At 49.2% G+C, this 22,805-nt stretch overlaps 1 protein-coding gene across 1 annotated transcript in view; it reads left to right on the forward strand.

Annotated features, from left to right (window-relative positions):
- The window catches only part of ATP6V1H (ATPase H+ transporting V1 subunit H), a 147,802-nt gene that overhangs the window by 40,847 nt on the left and 84,150 nt on the right, over positions 1 to 22,805 (forward strand). The window contains exons 7-10 of the mRNA XM_044294499.1: positions 899 to 1,003; positions 3,833 to 3,886; positions 12,506 to 12,603; positions 20,835 to 21,027. Coding sequence (XP_044150434.1) covers positions 899 to 1,003; positions 3,833 to 3,886; positions 12,506 to 12,603; positions 20,835 to 21,027 — 450 coding nt within the window. The remainder of the gene's footprint in view (positions 1 to 898; positions 1,004 to 3,832; positions 3,887 to 12,505; positions 12,604 to 20,834; positions 21,028 to 22,805) is intronic.

Consider the following 22,805-nt stretch of genomic DNA (forward strand, 5'->3'; position numbering starts at 1 on the left):
CAATTTATTCAGAGATGGATGCATCTTAATAAATTAGGCGCATCTCAGGACTTCCGTTTGCCGGAAACTCAAATGTATGCCAGCCGTACTCGAGAAATTGGCATAAATTGCAGCTTAAATCTTCTGTAGGTTTCAGTTTCTTGCACATGGAAAGCTAGAAGATTCATCACATTTATTCGGAGACCTGTGCCACATAATAAACTTGTAAAACTCCCCCTATATCTGTCTGTCCATCTTTTTTTTGCGGATAGGATGTGGTCCGCAAAAAATCTGTAGTAGCAATAGGTCCGCAAGAAATGCGGACAGCACACCGTGTGCTGTCCGCATCAGTATGTCTGTTCCCTAGCCCCACAATAAAAGAAGAACATGTCCTATTCTTGTCCGTTTTAGGCACTGTTACAATGGATACACACAAAAAACAAAAACGGATGGCATACGGATATCATCCGTTTTTTGTTTTTTTTTGCGGACTGCAAAACACATACGGTTGTGTGCTTGTAGCCTTAAGCAGTGAATTGAGAGTTAAGACCGGTTTACACAGCCCGATTAAAGCAGGCGGTTTTTGAATAAGAAGCTTTCCTTCCCGACACATGGCTGCTCATCAATGGAGGTGAAGTGCTGCATTTACAAGCGGCGATTCCTTGATGGCTACTGCGATCGCTCATCCCCATACAGAGCCACTGTTCTGCTCTCCAGAATCGAGGATTTAGGTGCCCACACGATTGTTTCACCTGATGAACGAGCGCTTTGCACCTTTGCACCTTTACACGGGCAGATTATAGGGAGCGAGCGATCGCATGATCTTTGAGCCGTGTACATGTATCTTCAGTACATAGGGAATGAAGTGTATAATAGGAGTTAAAATGAAGATCTATATGTTTTTCCTCCACTCTTTCAGGCAGCGCGTATAATTGCTAAATTGGCAGCCTGGGGGAAAGAATTAATGGAAGGCAGCGATTTGAATTACTACTTCAACTGGATTAAAACTCAGCTGAGCTCCCAGGTATTTCTTTCACTGGATTCATTGTTGGATTGTGCCGTTTTGTATGAAGTGACACAGAACTGTAATTGCTGCCATCACAGAATCCTAATTACTGGCTATACATTAGCTGTACTTGCATAGAGAACGAGGCAGCATGGTGTGATATTGCACAGCGTTTGCTGGTCGTTTAGTAAGTAAAATGATCTATAATGTTCATGTAGTCAGGGCTGGCCAACCTGTGGCTCTCCAGCTGTTGCAAAACTCCAACTCCCAGCATGCTCAGACAGCCTACAGCAGGGCATGATGGGAATTGTAGTTTTTCAACAGCTGGAGAGCCGCAGGTTAGCCAGCCCTGACGTAGTAGATTGGATGAGATCCTCTTAAGTGCTGCTTACTGAGTGCCTTTTTTTTTTCTTAGTTGATCACTTTGAGGACCATAATTAAAATAGCTTTGGGGGTTGGACAACCCCTTTAAATTGCATTTCTCCCTAAAGGCAGAAAAATAAACTGTGCACAAATAGCTGTCTTTGCCTTTTTATTCTCTTGTTCTAAATTCTCTGCGGATGTTTCTTATATTGGTTGCCTGCCACTTTTTCCACTTGGCGCCATGTCCGTTCCACAGAGGGACGCACTCCATCACTTCCTGAAAACTGAATTAATCTGCTGTCATGTCAGTGCACATTCCCTACTCACACCTCTATACAGACAGGACAGGAAAGAAGTGTGTCTCTAGTATAGCCTCCCAAAATAAATTCTTGCAGCTTAAAGGGGTTGTCTCATTTTATCCTATTGTCTTGTAGCTGCGGGTCCCACCGCTGGCACCCGCACCTAGATCGGGAACAGAGCCCCGCAAAGTGGTGGCTGGAGGACTCCAGTCCGGCCACCACCAAGCTCTCTCTCCATAGAAGTAAATGGGAGCTCCCATTCACTTCTATGGGCCCGACGGAAATGGCATGTGCAGTGCGCCCTCTACCATTTTTGGTGCTCCATTCTCTATATAGGTGCCGGTCCCAGAGTTAGTACTTGCACCTATCAGACAATGGGGGCATATCCTAGTGATATGCCCCCATTGTCTGAGATGAGACCACCCCTTTAAAGACTTTTTTTATTTTTTACTTTAGTACAGCGGAAACCCATCCACAGTAACTGGGAAGGCATGTTCAAATACCTTAAAGGGAGCCTGTCACCAACCTTTTATGTTTTAAACTGCTTATATTGCGTTCTTGCACATGCACACACAATAATAATGGTACCTTTCTAGTTTTGGTCCAATTCTGTAAAGCTGGAAAAAACGAGGTTATAATGTTTATGCAAATGAGGGCTCGTTAATGCCTGGGGGCGATGTTCTTGCTGTAAGTGCCCAGGCCTCTAGGCGGTTTGCATGCCTAACTCCAGGGCCCGGGCATGCGCACTCCGATAACCACATTGCCGCTGCTCACTGTTGTCTCTCCCCGCTTCACCTCCTCCATCTTTACCAGAAGCTAGCGCATGCGCACTTCTGCAAACAGAGCCCATACCCTCAGTGGCTATCGGAGTGCGCATGCCCGGGCCCCGCTGCAAACTGTGCAGGTGTGTGCACGCGCGGGATCTTGGGAATTGGAGATGATGATGTATTATGAAAGGACTGTCCATGCAAAACGCCTAGAGGCCTGGGCACTTGCAAGTCCTCATTTGCATAACATTATAGCCTCATTTTTGCAGCTTTACATAATTGGACCAAAACAAGAAAGGTACTGTTATTAGTGTTTGTACATGTGCCAGAACGCAATATACGGTAAGCAGTTTAAAACCTGAAGAGTTGGTCACAGACTCCCTTTAAAAGGGTTGTGCAGTGCTACAGTATTGATGACCTATCCTCAGGACATCAATGTCAGATCAGTGAGGGTCCAATTCGCGAGACCCCCACTGATCAGCTGTTTGACGGGTTGTGATCCTTGTGCGAGCTCTGCGTCCTCTAACAGCATATAGGTGCAGTGTGATTACAACTGCTTGTGCCATTGAAGTAAACGGGGCGAGCAGTTGTATTTACACTGCTCTTCCGTTTCAAGCTAGACAGCGCGCAGTTAAACAGTGAAGAGAACGTAGCGCTCGCACATGCGCTATGAGCCCTTCAAACAGCTGATCAGCAGGGGTCCTGGGAGTGCGCAATTTGGATCAGTAAACAAGCTACACTGAAATCTTTTGCCACAAAACCATTTAATGAACTCCGCTCCTCCTGCGCTGTAACATGATGCTGTCTGCGTATCAGACTGCTATGTCAATGCGGTAGGTTCCTAAGATATTAAAGGGGGTGTCTCATCATGGACAATGGGGGCATATCGCTAGTATATGCCCCCATTGTCTTATAGATGCGGGTCCTACCGCTGGGACACACACCTATATCGCGAACTGAGCCGGCAAGGTTGTGGCCGGAGGACTCCGGTCCGGCCACCACCAAGCCGGCTCCCCATAGAAGTGAATGGGAGCGTACCGCGCATGTCTGGCCCCCGCACCCATTAATTTCTATGAGGCCGACAGAAATAGCCGACGGCCCCATAGAAAATGAATAGAGGATGGCTGCGCATGTGCAGTGCGCCTTCCTTCACTTTCGGGGCTCCGTTCTCGATATAGGTGCGGGTCCTAGCGGTGGGACCTGCGCCTATAAGACAATGGGGGCATATCCTAGTGATACGCCCCCATTGTCCATGATGAGAAAACCCCTTTAAAGCTTTGAAGGCTGCCATTGTTGCCTCATCATATTAAAGTGTGTCCTACCGTCGTTTACCTTCTTTTCATGGTGCTATTATTTTTTTTTAAAGAGTTGCTTTTCTACTTTTTAAATACGTTTTTGACATTTCTTTCTTCTTTTAGAAATCACGAGGAAGTGGAGGCGCTATGGAAACGGGAACAGTTTCTCCTAGTGATGTAAGTGTTCAGAAATGGAAACAGACTATGATAGATATGGTATAATGGTGAATCATAGACTAGAGCACGGCCGCTTAACACCAGGTTACCAGCAGGTTACTTCGTTGTATCGTTGTACGTTTTACTGTAACCTCACTCATTACATCAGTGTCAACGTTGTATCAGATCCAGCCGGTTCTGTATTTAGTTTGTGCTACTAGGGTTTCTTTTAAAGCAGCTCATTTCATGGCACGAAGCTGTAGATAAACGGAGATTGACCTAAGTTCCTGTGGCATCGGAAATCAAAATCACAAGGTTTGGTCAGGAAGCATGATGAGAAGTTACATAGGTGATTGTGGAGGCGGCAAAGGTGATAATGAAACTCTTAGGGCTTGGTGAAAAAAAGCAGCAAGTCTGTTTTGTCAGGTTGTAGTTTAATTTAAAATGGGTTTATTTTTATCCAAATGAACTTTACTTGATTCCACTTTTCCCCTCTGCTTATTATAAGTGTCAGTTACTTGTTGAGTGTAAGGGGAGATTGAGCACAGTGTAGGGGGAAGACTGTCTACTGCAGCTCCTAGCACGGTGCAGGGGGAAGACTGTCTACTGCAGCTCCTAGCACGGTGCAGGGGGAAGACTGTCTACTGCAGCTCCTAGCACGGTGCAGGGGGAAGACTGTCTACTGCAGCTCCTAGCACGGTGCAGGGGGAAGACTGTCTACTGCAGCTCCTAGCACGGTGCAGGGGGAAGACTGTCTACTGCAGCTCCTAGCACGGTGCAGGGGGAAGACTGTCTACTGCAGCTTCTAGCACGGTGCAGGGGGAAGACTGTCTACTGCAGCTTCTAGCACGGTGCAGGGGGAAGACTGTCTACTGCAGCTCCTAGCACGGTGCAGCGGGAAGACTGTCTACTGCAGCTCCTAGCACGGTGCAGCGGGAAGACTGTCTACTGCAGCTCACAGCACGGTGCAGGGGGAAGACTGTCTACTGCAGCTCACAGCACGGTGCAGGGGGAAGACCGTCTACTGCAGCTCACAGCACGGTGCAGCGGGAAGACTGTCTACAGGAGCTGTAAGTAGGAGAGGATTCATTTATTTTACCCACTTATATAGCGTTGACATATTCTGCTGCGCTTTACAGACATTGGGGCACATTGATTAAGAAATCCGTTTTAGACGCCGATCTTAATAAGCCCTATAGCTGGCGGTGAATCGCCAAAGTTATGTAGAGGTGCCGGTCTCCACATAACTTAGGCACATCCAGCTCCCATTCTAAATGTAAGACAGCTTCCTAGTCGTCTTACATTTAGACCATTTTCTACGCCTGAACCTGGCATAGAAAATGATGAATCAGACAGGCCCGCCGGCCTGCCCTGTTTCCAGCCCACACCGCAACCACTTTTTCAGACCTGCCATGAGCGGGGAAGAAGTCGCAGATTCTGCCGCACCATAGGGTGTGACAGAATTGGGCCAGATATATACCACAAAAATGGTGTAAATCTGGCCATAAATGACCCCCATTATCTTCACTTGCTGTCTCCGCTGGAGCTCACAATCTAAGGCTACTTTCACACCTCCGTTTAGGTGCGGATACGTCTGGATTATGCACAGACTGATCCGCACCTATAATGCAAACGCTGGTATCCGTTCAAAACTGATCCGTCTGCATTACTATGTAAAAAAAAAAGTCTAAGGCCTCATGCACACGACTGTTGTGTGCATCTGTGTCCGTTGTTCCGTTTTCCGTGATTTTCTGCGGACCCATTGACTTTAAATGGGTCCGTTAAAAACTCAGAAAATGCACCGTTGTTAATCCGCGTCCGTGATCAGTGTTTCCTGTTCGTCAATTTGACTGACAACGGTTCGCTGACCCATTTAAGTAAATGGGTCCGTGAAAAAACACGGATGCACACAAGATTGTCATTCGCGTCAGTGATCCGTGTCCGTAGGCTACTTTCACACAGACGGATCGCAGTGAAAACTCAGATCTGACAGTATATTCTGACACAGAGGCGTTCCCATAGTGATGGGGACACTTCTAGTTAGAATATACTGAGAACTGTGTACATGACTGCCCCCTGCTGCCTGGCAGCACCCGATCTCTTACAGGGGGCTGTGATCCTTACAATTAAACCCTCAGGTGCCACACCTGAGGGGTTAATTGTGCGTATTATAGCCCCCTGTAAGAGATCAGGTGCTGCCAGGCAGGAGGGGGCAGACCCCCCCCTCTCTCTCTCTCCCCAGTTTTAAATTCATTGGTGGCCAGTGCGGCCCCCCTCCCTCCCCTGTATTACATTCATTGGTGGCCAGTGCAGCCTCCCCTCTCCGCCCCCTAATTAAACCCCCCCCCCCCCATCTACTATGGCCCCAGTTGTGCCCCAATCTACTATGGCCCCAGTTGTGCCCCCATCTTTATATTATGGCCCCAGTTGTGCCCTCATATATATACTATGACCCCAGATGTGTCCCTATACATATATTATGGGGAGGGAGGGAGGGGGGCCACACTGGCCACCAATGAATTTAAAACTGGGGAGAGAGGGACCTGAGGGGTTAATTGTGCGGATCACAGCCCCCTGTAAGAGATCGGGTGCTGCCAGGCAGCAGGGGGCAGTCATGTACACAGTTCTCAGTATATTCTAACTTGTGCCCCCACAGATATATTATGGCCCTAGTTGGTGGCACCGGAGAGTTCCGATCGGAGTCCCAGTTTAATCGCTGGGGCTCCGATCGGTAACCATGGCAACCAAGACGCTAATGCAGTCCTGGCTGCCATGGTTACTTGGCAATTTTAGAAACATTATACTTACCTGCGCTGTCTGTGACCGGCCGGGCGCTCCTCCTACTGGTAAGTGACAGGTCTGTGCTATAAGCAATGCGCCGAATCAATGGGGGACGGATCCGTTTACATTGACTTACATTATAAGTCAGGACTGATCCGTTTAGCTCCGCATTGCCAGGCGGACACAAACGCTGCAAGCAGCGATACATAGGGAGAACATACAGACTCTATGCAAATGTTGTCTTTGGTCAGATTCAAACCTAGGATCCCAGAGCTAACCACTGAGCCACCATGCTGCCCATGATAACATACATTTCTAAGGGTTCATGCACACGACCGTATGTATTTTGTGGTCCACAAAAAATGCATCCGAAAAAAATATGGATGATGTCTGTGTGCATTCCGTATTTTGCGGAACAGAGCAGCTGGGTCCTAATAGAACAGTCCTTTCCTTGTCCGTAATGCGGACAGTAATAGGACATGTTCTATTTTTTTGCAGAATGGACATATGGAAACGGAATGCACACAGAGTAACTTCCGTTTTTTGGGGGGATCCATTAAAATGAATAGATCCGCATGCGATCCGCAAAAAAAATGGAACGGAGACAGATAAAAAAAAATTATGTTTGTGTACATGAGCCCTAAGGATGTTTTTACTTAGTCTTTTATGGCATTTTTGTGGTCTTTTTTTTTTTCTGGTGCTTTTTTTTTCCTGGCTTTTTGTGCCCTTTTTTATGCAAGTAACGCCACCTCTAGCTGTTGTTGGTAAATCTATAGTACATGGATCAGCAACTTTCTGCACTCCAGCTGCTGTAAAACTACAGTGACCAACGTGCACACTTTCTTGGCTGTCCTTGCAAGTACGGCTACTTTCACACTCGCTTTTGGTGCGGACCCGTCTTGTATCTGCACAGACGGATCCGCACCAATGATGCAAACGCTTGTATCTGTTAATAACGGATCAGTTTGCATTATTCATAAATAAAAAAAGCCATTGAAAGTCATTGCCGTTTTCAATTGCACCATATTGTGTCAGTGAAAAACGGATCCGTCCCCATTGACTTACATTGTAAGTCTATATGGATCCATTTGGCTGCGCATAGTGAGACGGTCCCCAAAAGGCTGCAAGCTGCGTTTTAGTGACCGTCTAAAAAAACGCAACTGAGACCAAACGCAGCCAAATTAATGCATTCTGAACGGATCCTTATCCATTCAGAATGCATTGGGGCTAAACTGATCCGTTTTGGGCTGTTTGTGAAAGCCCTGAAACGGATCTCATGAGCGGGCCCAGAAACGGCAGTGTGAAAGAAGGATTCTGGGAGTTTAAGTTTTAGAACCGCTGGAGGTCGCTGATCTCGGTTATTGGAGTTATGAAACGCCGTGCAAACATGCGTTGTTTTTTTTTTTTTTTTTTTTTCATTTTCCTAAGGCTACTTTCACATTAGCGTTCGGGGCTCCGCTTGTGAGTTCCGTTTGAAGGCTCTCACAAGCGGCCCCGAACTGATCCGTCCAGCCCTAATGCATTCTGAGTGGATGCGGATCCGCTCAGAATGCATCAGTCTGGCACCGTTTGTCCTCCGCTCCGCTCAGCAGGCGGACACCTGAACGCTGCTTGCAGCGTTCGGGTGTCCGCCTGGCCGTGCGGAGGCAAACGGATCCGTCCAGACTTACAATGTAAGTCAATGGGGACGGATCCGTTTGAAGTTGACACAGTATGGCTGAACGTATGCTGTGTATGCAGCGATCCAGAAGGCAGGGACACCTGGGAACTGTCCCTGCCTTCTCTTAATGTTGCCCTGCTGTCACTGACAGCGGGCAACCCGATCAGCAGCTGCAGTTTCTGAACGGATGTTTTAAAACGTCCATTCAGAAATAGAGATCCACCCATAGGACATTTTTTTATCCTATGGGCGGACGGAAAGTGGTTAAAGGGAATGTGTCACAAAATGACCTATTCTTTAAATCAGGTTTTCATGTAAAACATATTTTTTAAGATATTTTGGCAGTTATTTTAAATTTTCCATGTCAATATCTATATAAAAAATAAAATAAAAAATTCAGCATTTTTGTACTGGCTTCTAACCCTAATAATGTGTGCTACTTGTTAGGCCTCATGCAGACGACCGTATGTATTTTGCAGTCCGCAAAAAAATGCGGATGACGTCCGTGAGCATTCCATATTTTGCGGAACGGAAGAGTAGGATTAGAATATATAAATAATATAATATATTATATAATAGACGATTGCCAAAGCTAATCTATTCTTCCTTGTACAATGACCTCTGCACAGGTCACAGAACATGCCCAGAAAACTCTCCATAGAAGTCAATGAGTCTTTTCCTGTCTATTGTGTCTTTGGCCCATGGTGGCTGCTTTAAAGCATATCTCTAAATGCTGTTAAGAACAGCTCAGGCAAGATGGCTGCCCTCATAATCATGTTCAGGAAATACAGTGGATATAAAAAGTCTACAATGAGAAAATAAACAAGGTTAGAAAAACATGTATTGCTATCTGGTTTTAACTGGCAACAAAATGGTGACACATTCCCTTTAAGTTTTTTTTTTTTTTTTTTTTTTTTTTATGTGCTGAGATAAATCTATCTTGTGTAGAGATTGATGTCACTTTTTCAGAATTTAGCATTTACCTGAATCTGCTAATAAAAATGTTGTTTTAGCACAGTTGTACAGAAAATTTAACGTTAATGGATGTTTGTCATTTTTAAAAAGAAAACCTTGGATTTGACCCTGCAAGTTTTACTCATAATGGCACCAAACCACCTCATTCCTTTTATATGTTAAGCGCTATATATATTTTATATGTAGTTTTTCTACAGAGGTTGGAAAAGGTACATTCTGTGTGTTGTGGAAGGGAGTTGACCTTGCAAGCTTCCATTAAAATGAATGTGTAGCATTACAGCGGCACAATTGACAATCCTCCGTTATACCGCTCCATATAAGCATTTTGTTTATTGGTTTAAAATGAGGCTCGTTATTTCAAGTCTTAAAGGGGCTTTTAAGATTGAAGACCTGTCCTCAGGATAGGTCATCAATATCAGATCGGTGGGGGTCCGACACCCGGCACCCCTGCCGATCATCTGTAGGAAGGAAAGGCGTGTGCTTGTGCCGTCCTCAGTCTCTCTTCGTGCTCGCTGCTGCTATGTCTATGGCAAGCAGGAAGAGCGTCAGGAGACGGACCGAACGCACAGCGTGTGCCTTCTCTTCATACAGCTGGTCCGACACCCGGCACCCCTGCCAATCATCTGTATAAAGGAAAGGCGTGTGCTTGTGCCGTCCTCAGTCTCTCTTCGTGCTCGCTGCTGCTATGTCTATGGCAAGCAGGAAGAGCGTCAGGAGACGGACCGCACGCACAGCGCGTGCCTTCTCTTCATACAGCTGGTCCGACCCCCGCACCCCTGCCGGTCATCTGTAAGAAGGAAAGGAGTGCTTGTGCCGTTCTCAGTCTCTCTTCGTGCTCGCTGCTGCTATGTCTATGGCAAGCAGGAAGAGCGTCAGGAGACGGACCGCACGCACAGCGCGTGCCTTCTTTTCATACAGCTGGCCCGACACCCCTGCCGATCTGAGGATAGGGCATCAATATTAAAAGCCCTTTAATTAAGAACTCTGCTGGAGTAAGAGGCACTAAATGTATTAATTAACATTAAGTTAAAGGAGGTATTCCCATCTGACATTGATCATATATTGTTAGGATATACCACCAATATCAGATAGGTGTGGGACCCACGCTTGGAACCTGCTTCTGTTTCTAGAACGCGACCCCCCCCCCCCCCCCCCCAAGTTAGGAAGAGCACGCCGCGGAACCATGGCCACCCGCCAGTCACCGCTATGGGAGTTCCGAACATGGCCTAGAGCTGGTTTTGCTATTACTGGCAGTCCCAAAGCAGTGAATGGAGAGGCGGCCATGCATGTGCGGTACACCGCTCAGACTGCACTTGTCTGACATTGGTGGCTTATCACTAGAATATCCCCCCCCCCAATGTCAGAGATGGGAATCTGTAACCCTTTAACTCTATGCCTTATATAACCAGTATGGAATACTTCTGTAATTAAAAGCTCCAGAACAGCTCGCCTGAAGACATTACAGAAAACTGAATTTGGCTTTTATATCCTTGGCAAAATAAAGCACAGTTTAATGGAAGCCGGAGTTCCTCTCTTTCACATACTACTATATTTCTTCTGCAATGTCTGAAATCAATAGGTTTGTGCCTAGACCTAGAAGCAAGCACTCCATGGAACGACTTAATAATCCATTTCATAAACCGCAGCGACTGGAATTTATTGGCTTGTCCCTGCACTCGTATAAACGACAGCCTCTGCTGTTGCATAAATGAACCCCATATCCATCACTCTCTCAATGGGCATTTTCCCCGTCACAGCGTCGTATTGCCACAGATCCAATAATGTGTGATATGTCATGCAGCAGAAAAAGGCACACCGTGCTAACGAAACATGTCGGGAATAGCAAACAAGAAAGGACCTGTTTAGGGAAGTTAATAGCGTGAGGATGGGAAAAGCTGTGCAACAGTCTATGCTAGCAATCCTAAAGGGCATCTGTCATCAGATTGGTATCTATGCACCCGATTTCACAGACTCTTGAACCAGGAAGTATGAAATATCATTTAAATTCTTTTCTGGGGACAACTGTGTTTGCTGCAGGAAGGTTTGGGACCCTAAGCCCCAATGCTAGCACATATGAACATGGGACCAACACAGATGCTTTCAGCTGCCAAGCGCACATGTAACAGGGCAGCCAGCTTTACATGTACAAATCTGCTGACAGATGCCCTTTAAAGGGGTATTCCCATCTCAGACAATGGGGGCATTTTACTAGGATATGCCCCCATTGTCTGGTAGGTGCGGGTCCCACCTATAACGAGAACGGATCGGGGAGATTTCCCGGAGTCCGTCCACCACCAAGCACTGCTCCCATAGAAGTGAATGGAAGCGTACCGCACCAGTGCTCGGCTATTTTTGGCAGCCACGTAGAAATGAATGGAGGACGGCTGTGCATTTGGGGCTCCATTCTCAATATAGATGCGGGTCTCAGCGGTGGGACCCGCACCTATCAGACAATGGGTGCATATCCTAGCGATATGCCTTCATTGTCTGAGATGGGACGACCCCTTTTAAGCATTATAAAGTATACTAGACTACAATGTTTAAAGGGAAACTGACACCTGGTTTTGGGCCACTAAACCAGCGAAGTGCTGCTCGGGTTTAAGGTCCCAAACCTTCCTGCAGCAAACCTAGTTGTCCCAACAAAAAACGTAAATGATATTTCAAGAGTCTGGGACTCCTCTCCTGCGAAATCGGGTGCATACACACTGTGCCGATGAAGCAGAGGATGGCACACCTCACTTCACTGTACATGTGCCCAGTGTACAGTGCATGCACAGTGAAGCATGGTTTATCGGTCTTAGCTGCATCTGTGCAAAGCACATGGGAATGATGCCACTGGAGAAGACTCCCAAACACTTCTCCCGATAAGTTTCAATTTCATTTACTTTCTTTTGTGGGGATGGCTGGGTTTGCTGTTGGCAGGTTCCAGCTGCAAAATGGTGGTTAAGTGACCCCAAACTAGTGGTTCCCTTTAAGCAATTGGCATCTCCTCTGTTCAGCAGTAAAGAATTAGACTGTTGTACTGTTACTCCGACTAACAGGCGATGAAGCTCTTTCGCATCTTCATGGTCATCCTAAGTCTTATTTTTCCCAATAAATGACTAGAAATATAATTGTCCTTCTCCCTTAGCCAATTGAATCTGTATCTGTGCTTTTATTTTTTAATTTTTATTTTTTAACTTTCTTTCTTGTGCTGCTAATGTCTATCATTCTTCCACTTCTAGAGCTCCCAGTACGTGCAGTGTGTTGCTGGATGCCTTCAGCTGATGCTTAGGGTTAATGAGTATCGTTTCGCGTGGGTGGAAGCAGATGGTGTCACTTGGTAAGGCTCCTTACAGAATATAATGATAAATGCTAAGAAGCCTCGAAAAGACAATTGCTGTCGCCATGGATTTGACTGTAGCTTGGGAATACGAGTAATATGATTATTGAAACATAAGGCACTCAAAAAGTACAGGAGAGAAGAATGTTTTAGACACAGAGATCAACGTCATAACCGTGGGAAGAAGACAAGTTAGGTGCACTTAACGGTGAATTGTGTTTTTATCTTCTGGATATACAGTTGTGTTCAAAATAATAGCAGTGTGTTTAAAAAAGTGATTAAAGCTCAAAATCCTTCTAATAGCTTTGATTTCCATACACACAAATGCATTGGGAACACCACACAATCTATTCCAGATCAAAACATGGAAAAAATATATAAATTTGAAAAAAATTGAAGAAAAGTTTATATTAGACTGTTCAAAAAAACTCAAACATTAACTATATGAACTAGGGTTGTTGCGGGTATCAAAAAATGGATTTTTTGTACTCACCGTAAAATCCTTTTCTCGTAGTAGGCATTGGGGGACACAGCACCATGGGTATATGCCCAGCTGCCACTAGGAGGCTGACACTAGAAACAAAAAAGTGTTGGCTCCACCCAGGTGGGCTATACCCCTCTGCTAGAGCCAGAACAACTCAGTCAGTACCCAAAGCAGTAGGAACGCCACACCTGAACCAAAAAGAAACGGAGTGCCAACAAGTCTTGAACTGGGGAACCCGACAACCACAAGCAAACGCCGGAACCACGAACAAGAACAAATGCTCCAAGGAAAGGGAGGGATCTGTGTCCCCCAATGCCTACTACGAGAAAAGGATTTTACGGTGAGTACAAAAAATCCATTTTTCTCGTGCGTGGCATTGGGGGACACAGCACCATGGGACGTCCCAAAGCAGTCCCTGAGGGAGGGAAGAAGATCGCCAGACGGCAACCTAAAGCACCGCTGCCTGCAGAACCTTACGCCCCAGGCTGGCATCAGCAGAAGCCAGGGAATGAATGTGGTAGAATTTAGAAAAAGTGTGAACTGACGCCCAGGTGGCGGCCCGGCAAAGCTGGGCAGCCGAAGCCTGATGACGCACCGCCCAGGAAGCTCCGACTGCCCTAGTCGAATGAGCGGTCAACCTGGAAGGGGGAGCGCGACCCTTCGCGGCGTAGGCCTCCTTGACAGCCGACCGAACCCAGCGAGAGATGGTGGCCTTGGAGGCAGGCAGACCTTTACGAGGACCCGCCGGAACCAGGAAAAGAGAATCCGAACGACGGAAGGGTTCCGTGAGGCGAAGGTACCAGCGGAGGGCCCGAACAACATCCAGGCAATGGAGAGACTTCTCCCGAGGGTGAGAAGGATTAGGGCAGAAGGAAGGAAGGATAATCTCCTCATTGATGTGAAACGGGGTGACAACCTTAGGGAGAAAGGAAGGAACGGGACGCAAAACGACCTTGTCCTGATGGAACACCAGAAAAGGCGACCGGCAGGAAAGCGCCGCCAGTTCGGAAACCCGACGGATAGAGGTGATCGCCACAAGGAAGGCAACCTTAAATGACACAAACGGCAGAGAGATGTCTGCCAAGGGCTCAAAAGGAGAGGACTGAAGAGCATCGAGGACAAGATTCAGGTCCCACGGCTCCACCGGAGGGCGAAAAGGAGGGGCTCGGCGAGCGACACCCTGCAGAAAAGTCTTAACCTGAGCCCGCGCGGCCACAGAACGTTGAAAAAGGACCGAAAGGGCAGAAATCTGCCCCCTGAGAGAAGCCAGGCCAGAATATTAGGGACCGAAAAAAGGAGGGGACGAGAACGTGCGGACTCGCACCAAGCAAAATACGCCCTCCAGGTCCGATAGTAAATACGGGCCGACTGGGGCTTCCGAGCGCGAAGCATCGTCTGAACGACAGAGTCCGAGAGACCACGGGCCTTCAGGATCGCGGTCTCAACAGCCACGCCGTCAAACGAAGCTGCGGTAAATTCGGGTGGAACAGAGGGCCCTGCGAAAGGAGATCGCGACGCAGGGGAAGACGCCATGGAACGTCGGCGAGCAGGAACACGAGATCTGCGTACCACGCCCTGCGGGGCCAATCTGGAGCCACCAGAATCGCCGGCACCCGGGCCGCCTTGAGACGCTTGAGCACTCGAGGCAGAAGAGGGATGGGCGGAAAGAGATACAGAAGGTCGAACTGAGACCAAGGCAGAACCAGGGCATCGACCGCAAGAGCTTGCGGATCCCTGGACCGCGCAACATAGCGCGGAAGTCTGTGATTCAGGCGAGACGCGAAGAGATCCACGTCCGGAACTCCCCACCGGAGACACAGTTGATGAAACACCTCCGGGTGGAGAGACCATTCGCCCGGGTCGACGAGCTGACGACTGAGAAAATCTGCCGCCCAATTGTCGACCCCGGGAATGTGGACGGCGGAGAGAACGGGGACGTGGTCCTCCGCCCATCGCAGGATCTGAGAGGCCTCTCGCAGGGCCATCACGCTCCTGGTGCCCCCCTGATGATTCAGATAAGCCACGGCGGTGGAGTTGTCCGTTTGAATCCGGATCGGGAGGCCGCGCAGACGAAAAGTCCAGTGCGACAGTGCTAAGAAAATTGCCCTGAGTTCGAGAACGTTGATCTGCAGGGAGGATTCCTGAACAGACCACAGACCCTGAACCGTGAGGGACTCGAACACCGCTCCCCATCCCGCGAGGCTGGCATCGGTCGTGATCACGCGCCAACTGGGGGGGAGGAAGGACCGGCCCAGGGACACCGTCCGAGGAAGCAACCACCAGGAGAGATCCAGGCGAATCTGAGGAGGGAGACGAACAAGGCGCTCGAGACCCTCCGGGGACTTGTCCCACCTGGACAAGATGAACATCTGAAGGTCCCGAGAGTGGAATTGGGAATAAGGAATGGCTTCGAATGAGGCCACCATCCTCCCCAGGACGCGCATACACGTCCTGATGGTCAGAGAGGACGGCCTGCGGAGAAGATGCACCCCCGCCTGAAGAGAAGACACCTTCTCTGGGGGAAGGAACACCCGCCCGAGGCGAGTATCGAAAAGCATGCCCAGAAAGAGCATCCTCTGGCGTGGGACAAGGGAGGACTTGGAGTGGTTGACAAGCCACCCGAACTGAGCAAGAGCCGAGAGGGTGATGCTCAGGCTGGACAGATTGTCCTCGGGAGACGGGGCCCGAATCAGAAGGTCGTCCAGGTAAGGCACCAAGGCGACCCCCCTGGCACGAAGAAGAGCCACGAGGGGAGCTAACACCTTGGTGAAAACCCTTGGTGCGGAGGCCAGACCGAAGGGAAGGGCTACAAATTGGAAATGAAGCGAACCCACCGTGAAGCGAAGGAACCTCTGATGGGAGAGGGCGATGGGAACGTGGAGATAGGCATCCTGAATGTCGATAGACGACAGGAACTCGCCCAACTCCAGAGAGGCGATCACGGACCGGAGGGACTCCATGCGGAAATGACGGACCCGGACAAAGAGATTGAGCGCCTTCAGATCCAGGATAGGACGGAGTGAGCCGTCCTTATTGGGGACGGTGAATAGGTTCGAGTAGAAGCCCCGAAAACGTTCTGACTCTGGAACCGGAACGATGACCCCCAGAGCGCGCAGGGAATGAATGGCCTGAAAAAACCTGTCTGCCCGGGCGGGAGACATGGGGGGGGACGTCAAGAAGAAACGACTGGGCGGAAGGTCGGTGAATTCAATTCTGTACCCAGAAGAGACCACCTCGAGGACCCAGGCGTCTTCTACGTTTGCCCGCCAAACATCCCGAAAGAGGAGCAGGCGCCCTCCCACCATGACGGGGATCGAGTCATGCTGAAGGAGGCTTAGTGGACTGGGGACGAGCGGGCTTGGGTTTGGCGTGCCAAGAGGGCCTGGACTTGAAGGAAGGCCTGGAAGGCTTCTTGTCGGATCGGGCAGGAGGGGCCCGAAAGGACCGAAAGGACTGCGTCCGGGAGGACGACCCGGGGAAACGACGGCGGCGAGGCTGACTCTGAGGAAGAAGAGAACTCTTACCTCCAGTGGCCTCGGAGATGAGCTCCTCTAAGCGTTTCCCAAAAAGCTTTCCACCGAGAAAGGGAAGAGAGATAAGAGCCTTCTTAGAGGCGGCGTCCGCCGCCCAGGAACGAAGCCAGATGGTGCGGCGGATAGCCACAGAGTTGGCGGCCGCACGCCCAGAGCGGCGAGCCGATTCCATAGAGGCGTCACAAAGAAACTTGGAGGCCTGATAGATCTGGGAGGCAAGCACTGCCAAGTCCCCCTGGTCAGAGTCAGCAAGGTAAGGCACGGAGAAGCTGTTTTGCCCAAACAGCGCATGCCTTGGCGACCCAAGAGGCGGCAAACGCAGGGCGGATGGCGGCGCCCGCTGCGATGAAAACGGACTTGGCCAAGGAGTCGACCCGTTTATCAGCGGGATCCGACAAGGAAGCCGCATCAGCCAGGGGAAGCGTAGTAGCCTTCGCCAGACGAGCGACCTGAGGATCCACCAGGGGGGGAATCGTCCAGAGATTGACCGAATCCTCAGAGAAAGGATAAGGCACATCAGAAGCCTTGGTGAGATGAAGGCGCCGGTCAGGGAGACGCCACTCCTTGGCAAGGAGAGCGTCCAGATCCTCGTGATTGGGAAAAACCACCGTGGACCGCTTAGAGCGGCGGAAGGACACCGCCTCCAGGGAGGAGGACGAGGGGACGTCCTGTACGTGGAGTGCGTCCCGAACGGCCCTGATGAGATCCTGCACGGCTGCCGACATCGCCGAACACCGCTCAGATTCAGAATCTGAAGCGGAGGAGTCCCCAGGAGCGGCGGAAGCGGCTGAAGAAGAAATCTCACCGGACTCAGACCTAGCCGGAGAGCGATCCGGGGAAACTGAGGAGGAGTGGGACCCAGCCGAGACCGTACGTGGTCGTTTGCGGGACCGAGAGCCGGAGCGAGGATGGGAACTGTCGCCAGGCGCATCACCAGCGGTAGAGGCCCTGCCAGAGGCGGCCGCAATCTGGGCAGGGAGACTGTCCAGAGAGTGCGCCAGGGATTGGGAGAGGCTAGCAAGGCTACCTATGGCCTGGGACAGGGTAGCAGCCCATTCCGGGAGAACCGACAAGGTAGAGGCCGCAGGAGCGGACTGGGCGGGCCCGGGGGTGAGGCACTGCACACAGAGGGACGTAGGCTGGCCGCATGGGAACTTCCTATTACACACAGAGCAGGCGTAATGAGTGGAAATGGCGGCGGGGGGAGTGGGGGCCTGACCAGAGGAAGACATGATGGCGGTGGTGGAACCTGAAAAGAAGAAGTCAGCCAGAGGCTGCCTACCACGACCAATGGTGCTGTGTCCCAGAAAACCGACAGCTGGAGGATCCGGAGCGCAGAAGAATATGGCGACGCACGCGACCGCTCAGCTCAGGCACAGAGAAAGCCGGGGCAGAAGAAACGCCCCCCTTAGCAGCCCGCGCTGGCGCTGGATTGGGCGGAAAGAAGAGGGACCTCCGGAGGAACGCCCACAAGGGGAGGGGCAAGAGAGGAAGCCCGGGAAGCCCAGGAGGCGGAGACGACGCCCGCCCATGTGACCGCGGCCTAGGCCGAGCAAAAGCCGCGGCCTCTAGTATGTCAAGGCGCAGTCGGACGAGAGAGGAGAGCGCCGCCGCCGGCAACCCCCGCCCGCCAGCGCAGGAGAAAAACTACAGTCCGCGCCGAGGACAGGCAGAGGAGGGGACACAGTCACCAGAGGTAGGGAGAGGGCGAAGGCCGAAACGGCCGTCTTAAAGGAGCCGACTCCATTAAAAAAGCTCCAGAAGGGGGACCCCCCCCGAGAAGGAGAGTAGGAGAGTGAAGGCCCAGCTATACTAGGGGGGAATGGGGGGGGGGCTGAGCTCATACTCACCCTCCGATTAGTTCAGGCGCAGCATGACCACCCCCTCGGCGGACTCAACACGGAAACCGTGGGTCTGCCGGAATCCACTGCAGAAGCAGGTCACGTTGGGGACTGGGTGGCTGCAAGGTACCCGAGTACGCGCCCGCAGGGGGGCAACTAAGGTGGAACACGATGGAGCCGCCCCTGCTACCTGTAGAGGAAAAAATTAAAAGAAATAAAAATAAAATAAAATAAAAAATTAGCAGAAAAAGGACCTGCTAGCAGGTCATGTCTGCCTCCTACGGACACTAGAACTAGACTGAGTTGTTCTGGCTCTAGCAGAGGGGTATAGCCCACCTGGGTGGAGCCAACACTTTTTTGTTTCTAGTGTCAGCCTCCTAGTGGCAGCTGGGCATATACCCATGGTGCTGTGTCCCCCAATGCCACGCACGAGAAATTTCGATACCCAATCAATACTTTTGTCCCGGTATCGATACGATACTGGGATTTCCATTTTTTCGATACTGGGCTGCGCTGCTGCGCAGTCTAGTATCTCTGAACATGAGCGCGCTGCTCTCGGCGCGCTCATGTTCCCTTAGCAGCACAGGGGAGAAGGAAGCAGTCTCTCCCTCCCCCTGCCACCAATGAACGCATAGAGGGGCGGAGGTGGGGTTGGCGCACTGCGCAACCAATGATGGGACTTTTCCTACACAGAGCGTCGCACAGCGATGTCCCAGCACTTACTATTAGTCCAGGAAGGACAGGAAGGACAGGACAGGAAGGACAGGACAGGAAGGACAGGACAGGAAGGACAGGACAGGAAGGACAGGACAGGAAGGACAGGACAGGAAGGACAGGACAGGACAGGAAGGACAGGACAGGAAGGACAGGACAGGAAGGACAGGACAGGACAGGAAGGACAGGACAGGAAGGACAGGACAGGAAGGACAGGACAGGACAGGAAGGACAGGACAGGAAGGACAGGACAGGAAGGACAGGACAGGAAGGACAGGACAGGAAGGACAGGACAGGAAGGACAGGAAGGACAGGACAGGACAGGACAGGACAGGACAGGAAGGACAGGACAGGAAGGACAGGACAGGAAGGACAGGACAGGACAGGAAGGACAGGACAGGAAGGACAGGACAGGAAGGACAGGACAGGACAGGAAGGACAGGAAGGACAGGAAGGACAGGAAGGACAGGAAGGACAGGAAGGACAGGAAGGACAGGAAGGACAGGAAGGACAGGAAGGACAGGACAGGAAGGACAGGAAGGACAGGACAGGAAGGACAGGACAGGAAGGACAGGACAGGAAGGACAGGACAGGAAGGACAGGACAGGAAGGACAGGACAGGAAGGACAGGACAGGAAGGACAGGACAGGACAGGAAGGACAGGACAGGAAGGACGGAAGGAAAGACGGAAGGAAGGAAAGAAGGAAGGACAGGAAAGACGGAAGGAAGGAAGGAAAGAAGAAGGAAGGACAGGAAAGAAGGAAGGCCGTTCGCCTGCTGTGCCCGCATTACTGTCTACTCTCCTGCTCCATATGCCAATTACTATCAGAGCAATGGGGAGAAGACATCAGCTTCTCTAGTGGGCGTTCCTTCTCCCTGCGCTGCGATTGGACAGCGCTAAAGCCAGGGAGAAGGAACACCCACTTGAGAAGCTGATGTCTCCTCCCCATTGCTCTGATCATTTTAGCTGAGCAGCCCATCATTTTCTGCACTTCTTTATGTTTTCCCCTCTCCAATCAACTTTTTAATCAAGGTACGCAGTTTTTCTCAACAATGTCTGGAACGACCCATTTTCCTCAGAATTTCAGAGAGAAATGCACTGTTACCAGCATGTACAACATTTGCTGCCTTCCTTCCTTAAATAAGGGCAATAATTGCCACCTGTTTTTCAAAGAATGAATGACCTCACTAATTGAACTCCACACTGCTATTATTTTGAACATAACCCTTTCAATTAGTGATTCAATTACAGAGAATCAGCAGCATGCAGGTCATGACTGTTGGGTCTGTTGGATTTCATTTAATCTACTACACCTGCTAGTAAATTATTTGACGTGTAGAAATATCATTTCTACCAAAAACAGTGATTGATGAGGTTAGTGATGTCTGGCTGCTATTATTTTGAACACATCTGTATGTGAGATGGAGGGATGGATAGATAATAGCCAAAAAAAGTTCTATTACCAAATAATCTAATATTCAAAAATTATAATAGAATTTTTGGTGTAATTTGTGTCTTTTTTTTTTTCCTCTGGATATATGTGTACAGTATATGTAAGAAAAACCAATGGTAAAAAAAAAAATTCATATAATTGCATTTATTGGGTAGTTTTGGTCATATATTTGTTCTAAGTATACCTTACATTTTATGTATTTCAGCATAATGTCTGTACTGCATAATAAATGTGGATTTCAACTTCAGTATCAAATGATCTTCTCAATCTGGCTCCTTGCCTTCAGTCCACAAATGTGCGAATACCTGCGAAGGTATAACATTGTGCCAGTATTGTCTGATATCCTCCAGGAGTCTGTCAAAGAGAAAGTGACTAGGATTATCCTTGCAGCTTTCAAGGTAGGATATGTTTATAGACTAACAATATGAAAATAGTGGTGTTTTAAACTTAATGCTTACCTGAGTTTTCAAAAAAGTTTGCATAATGGCTGCGCTTCTTTGAACAATCATAACTGGGAATGAACAGGTCTTTTTGGGCTTCCTTAATATCATTTTCAGCCATATTATTCCCTGTTTTAGCTGCACAGCTAGATGCATTTCTCTCACAAGAAAGGGGAATGTCCCTTATGTGGAATCTGCCAGTACTGTACTGCTGTGACTTCCTTTTATGTTGCTTCCCACTATGTTATTTTTCAGCTCCGCAGCTCATAGAACAGATATGGTAGGGGAAGTCACATTTACAGAAAGGCAGTGTACTCCTGTGATCTTCAAAAGCGGTGTAGAAGCAGTTCTTTTAAAAGGGGGGCTAGTGCTGGAGTTCTGACAGGCTGCCACAGAGCAACCTACATGTTCCCAAAGAGGAGAATAACATGGACCTTTTTGCGTATTATGAACCTCCTTCCCCCATCAATCAGAGGACATATTTGCTCTCTGATTGTCACATATTGTGGGGGAGTCTTTTTTTTCTGAAAAGGAGTGTGAAGATGAGCACTTACTCATTTAATCACCCCTCCATGCCTAAATAGATTGTTTTATTGTCACCATGACTCAGAGGTTTACCAGAATCTGGATTATGGCGCCAAGTAAGTTGAACCGAACAAAACACAATCACACAAAGATAGATATGTGTGTGTGTGTGTGTGTGTGTGTATATATATATATATATATATATACACACACACACACACACACACACACACACACCACGGCTTTATTTACCTATGCAGTGTTTGTCATTTTTCCAGCAATACATGTATTGCTTGAAAAAGGTCCCAGCAAGTGATTTTGTCGGGATCCATATATAGCTATCATGCAGGATCCACAATTTACAGTAGGTAATGTCAAAGCTGATCTATTCTTCCTTGTACTATGACTTCTTGGTCACAGAGCATGCCTAGAAAACTCTCCCATAGAAGTCAATGGCCCATATTGGCTGCTTTAAAGCAGATTTCTAAATGCTGTTAACAGCCCAGGCAAGATTTTTTATCATGTTCAGAAAATAGAATAAAATAATCTATAATCAGAAAATAAAAACAGATTAGAAAAGAAGCATATATGTCATTATCTGGTTTTAAAGGGCTTCTGTCACCCCACTAAAGTGATTTTTTTTTTTTTTTGGGCTAGTGAAATTAGTTATATTGCGATATATGACAATATAATTGTTACTTACTTTGATCCAGCAGTTTCTGCAAAAAACGAAGTTTTATAATATGTAAATTCAGTCTCTACCAGCAAGTAGGGCGGCTACTTGCTGGTAGCTGCTGCAGAAATCTGCCCCCTCGTCGTGTTGATTGACAGGGCCAGCCGGGATCTCCTCCTCCGGCCAGCCCTGTCGGCATTTCAAAAATCGTGCGCCTGTGTTGATTCGGCGCAGGCGCTCTGAGATGAGGAGGCTGGTCTCCTCAGAACTCCCTCAGTGTGCCTGGGCCGATGACATCACCGAAATAGAAGACGTCATCGGCGCAGGCGCACTGAGGGAGTGCTGAGGAGACGAGCCTCCTCATCTCAGAGCGCCTGCGCCGAATCAACACAGGCGCGCGATTTTTGAAATGCCGACAGGGCTGGCCGGAGGAGGAGATCCCGGCTGGCCCTGTCAATCAACACGACGAGGGGGCGGATTTCTGCAGCAGCTACCAGCAAGTAGCCGCCTTACTTGCTGGTAGAGACCGAATTTACAT

This window comes from Bufo gargarizans, chromosome 5 (assembly GCF_014858855.1).
Source record: "Bufo gargarizans isolate SCDJY-AF-19 chromosome 5, ASM1485885v1, whole genome shotgun sequence".
Taxonomy (NCBI): domain Eukaryota; kingdom Metazoa; phylum Chordata; class Amphibia; order Anura; family Bufonidae; genus Bufo; species Bufo gargarizans.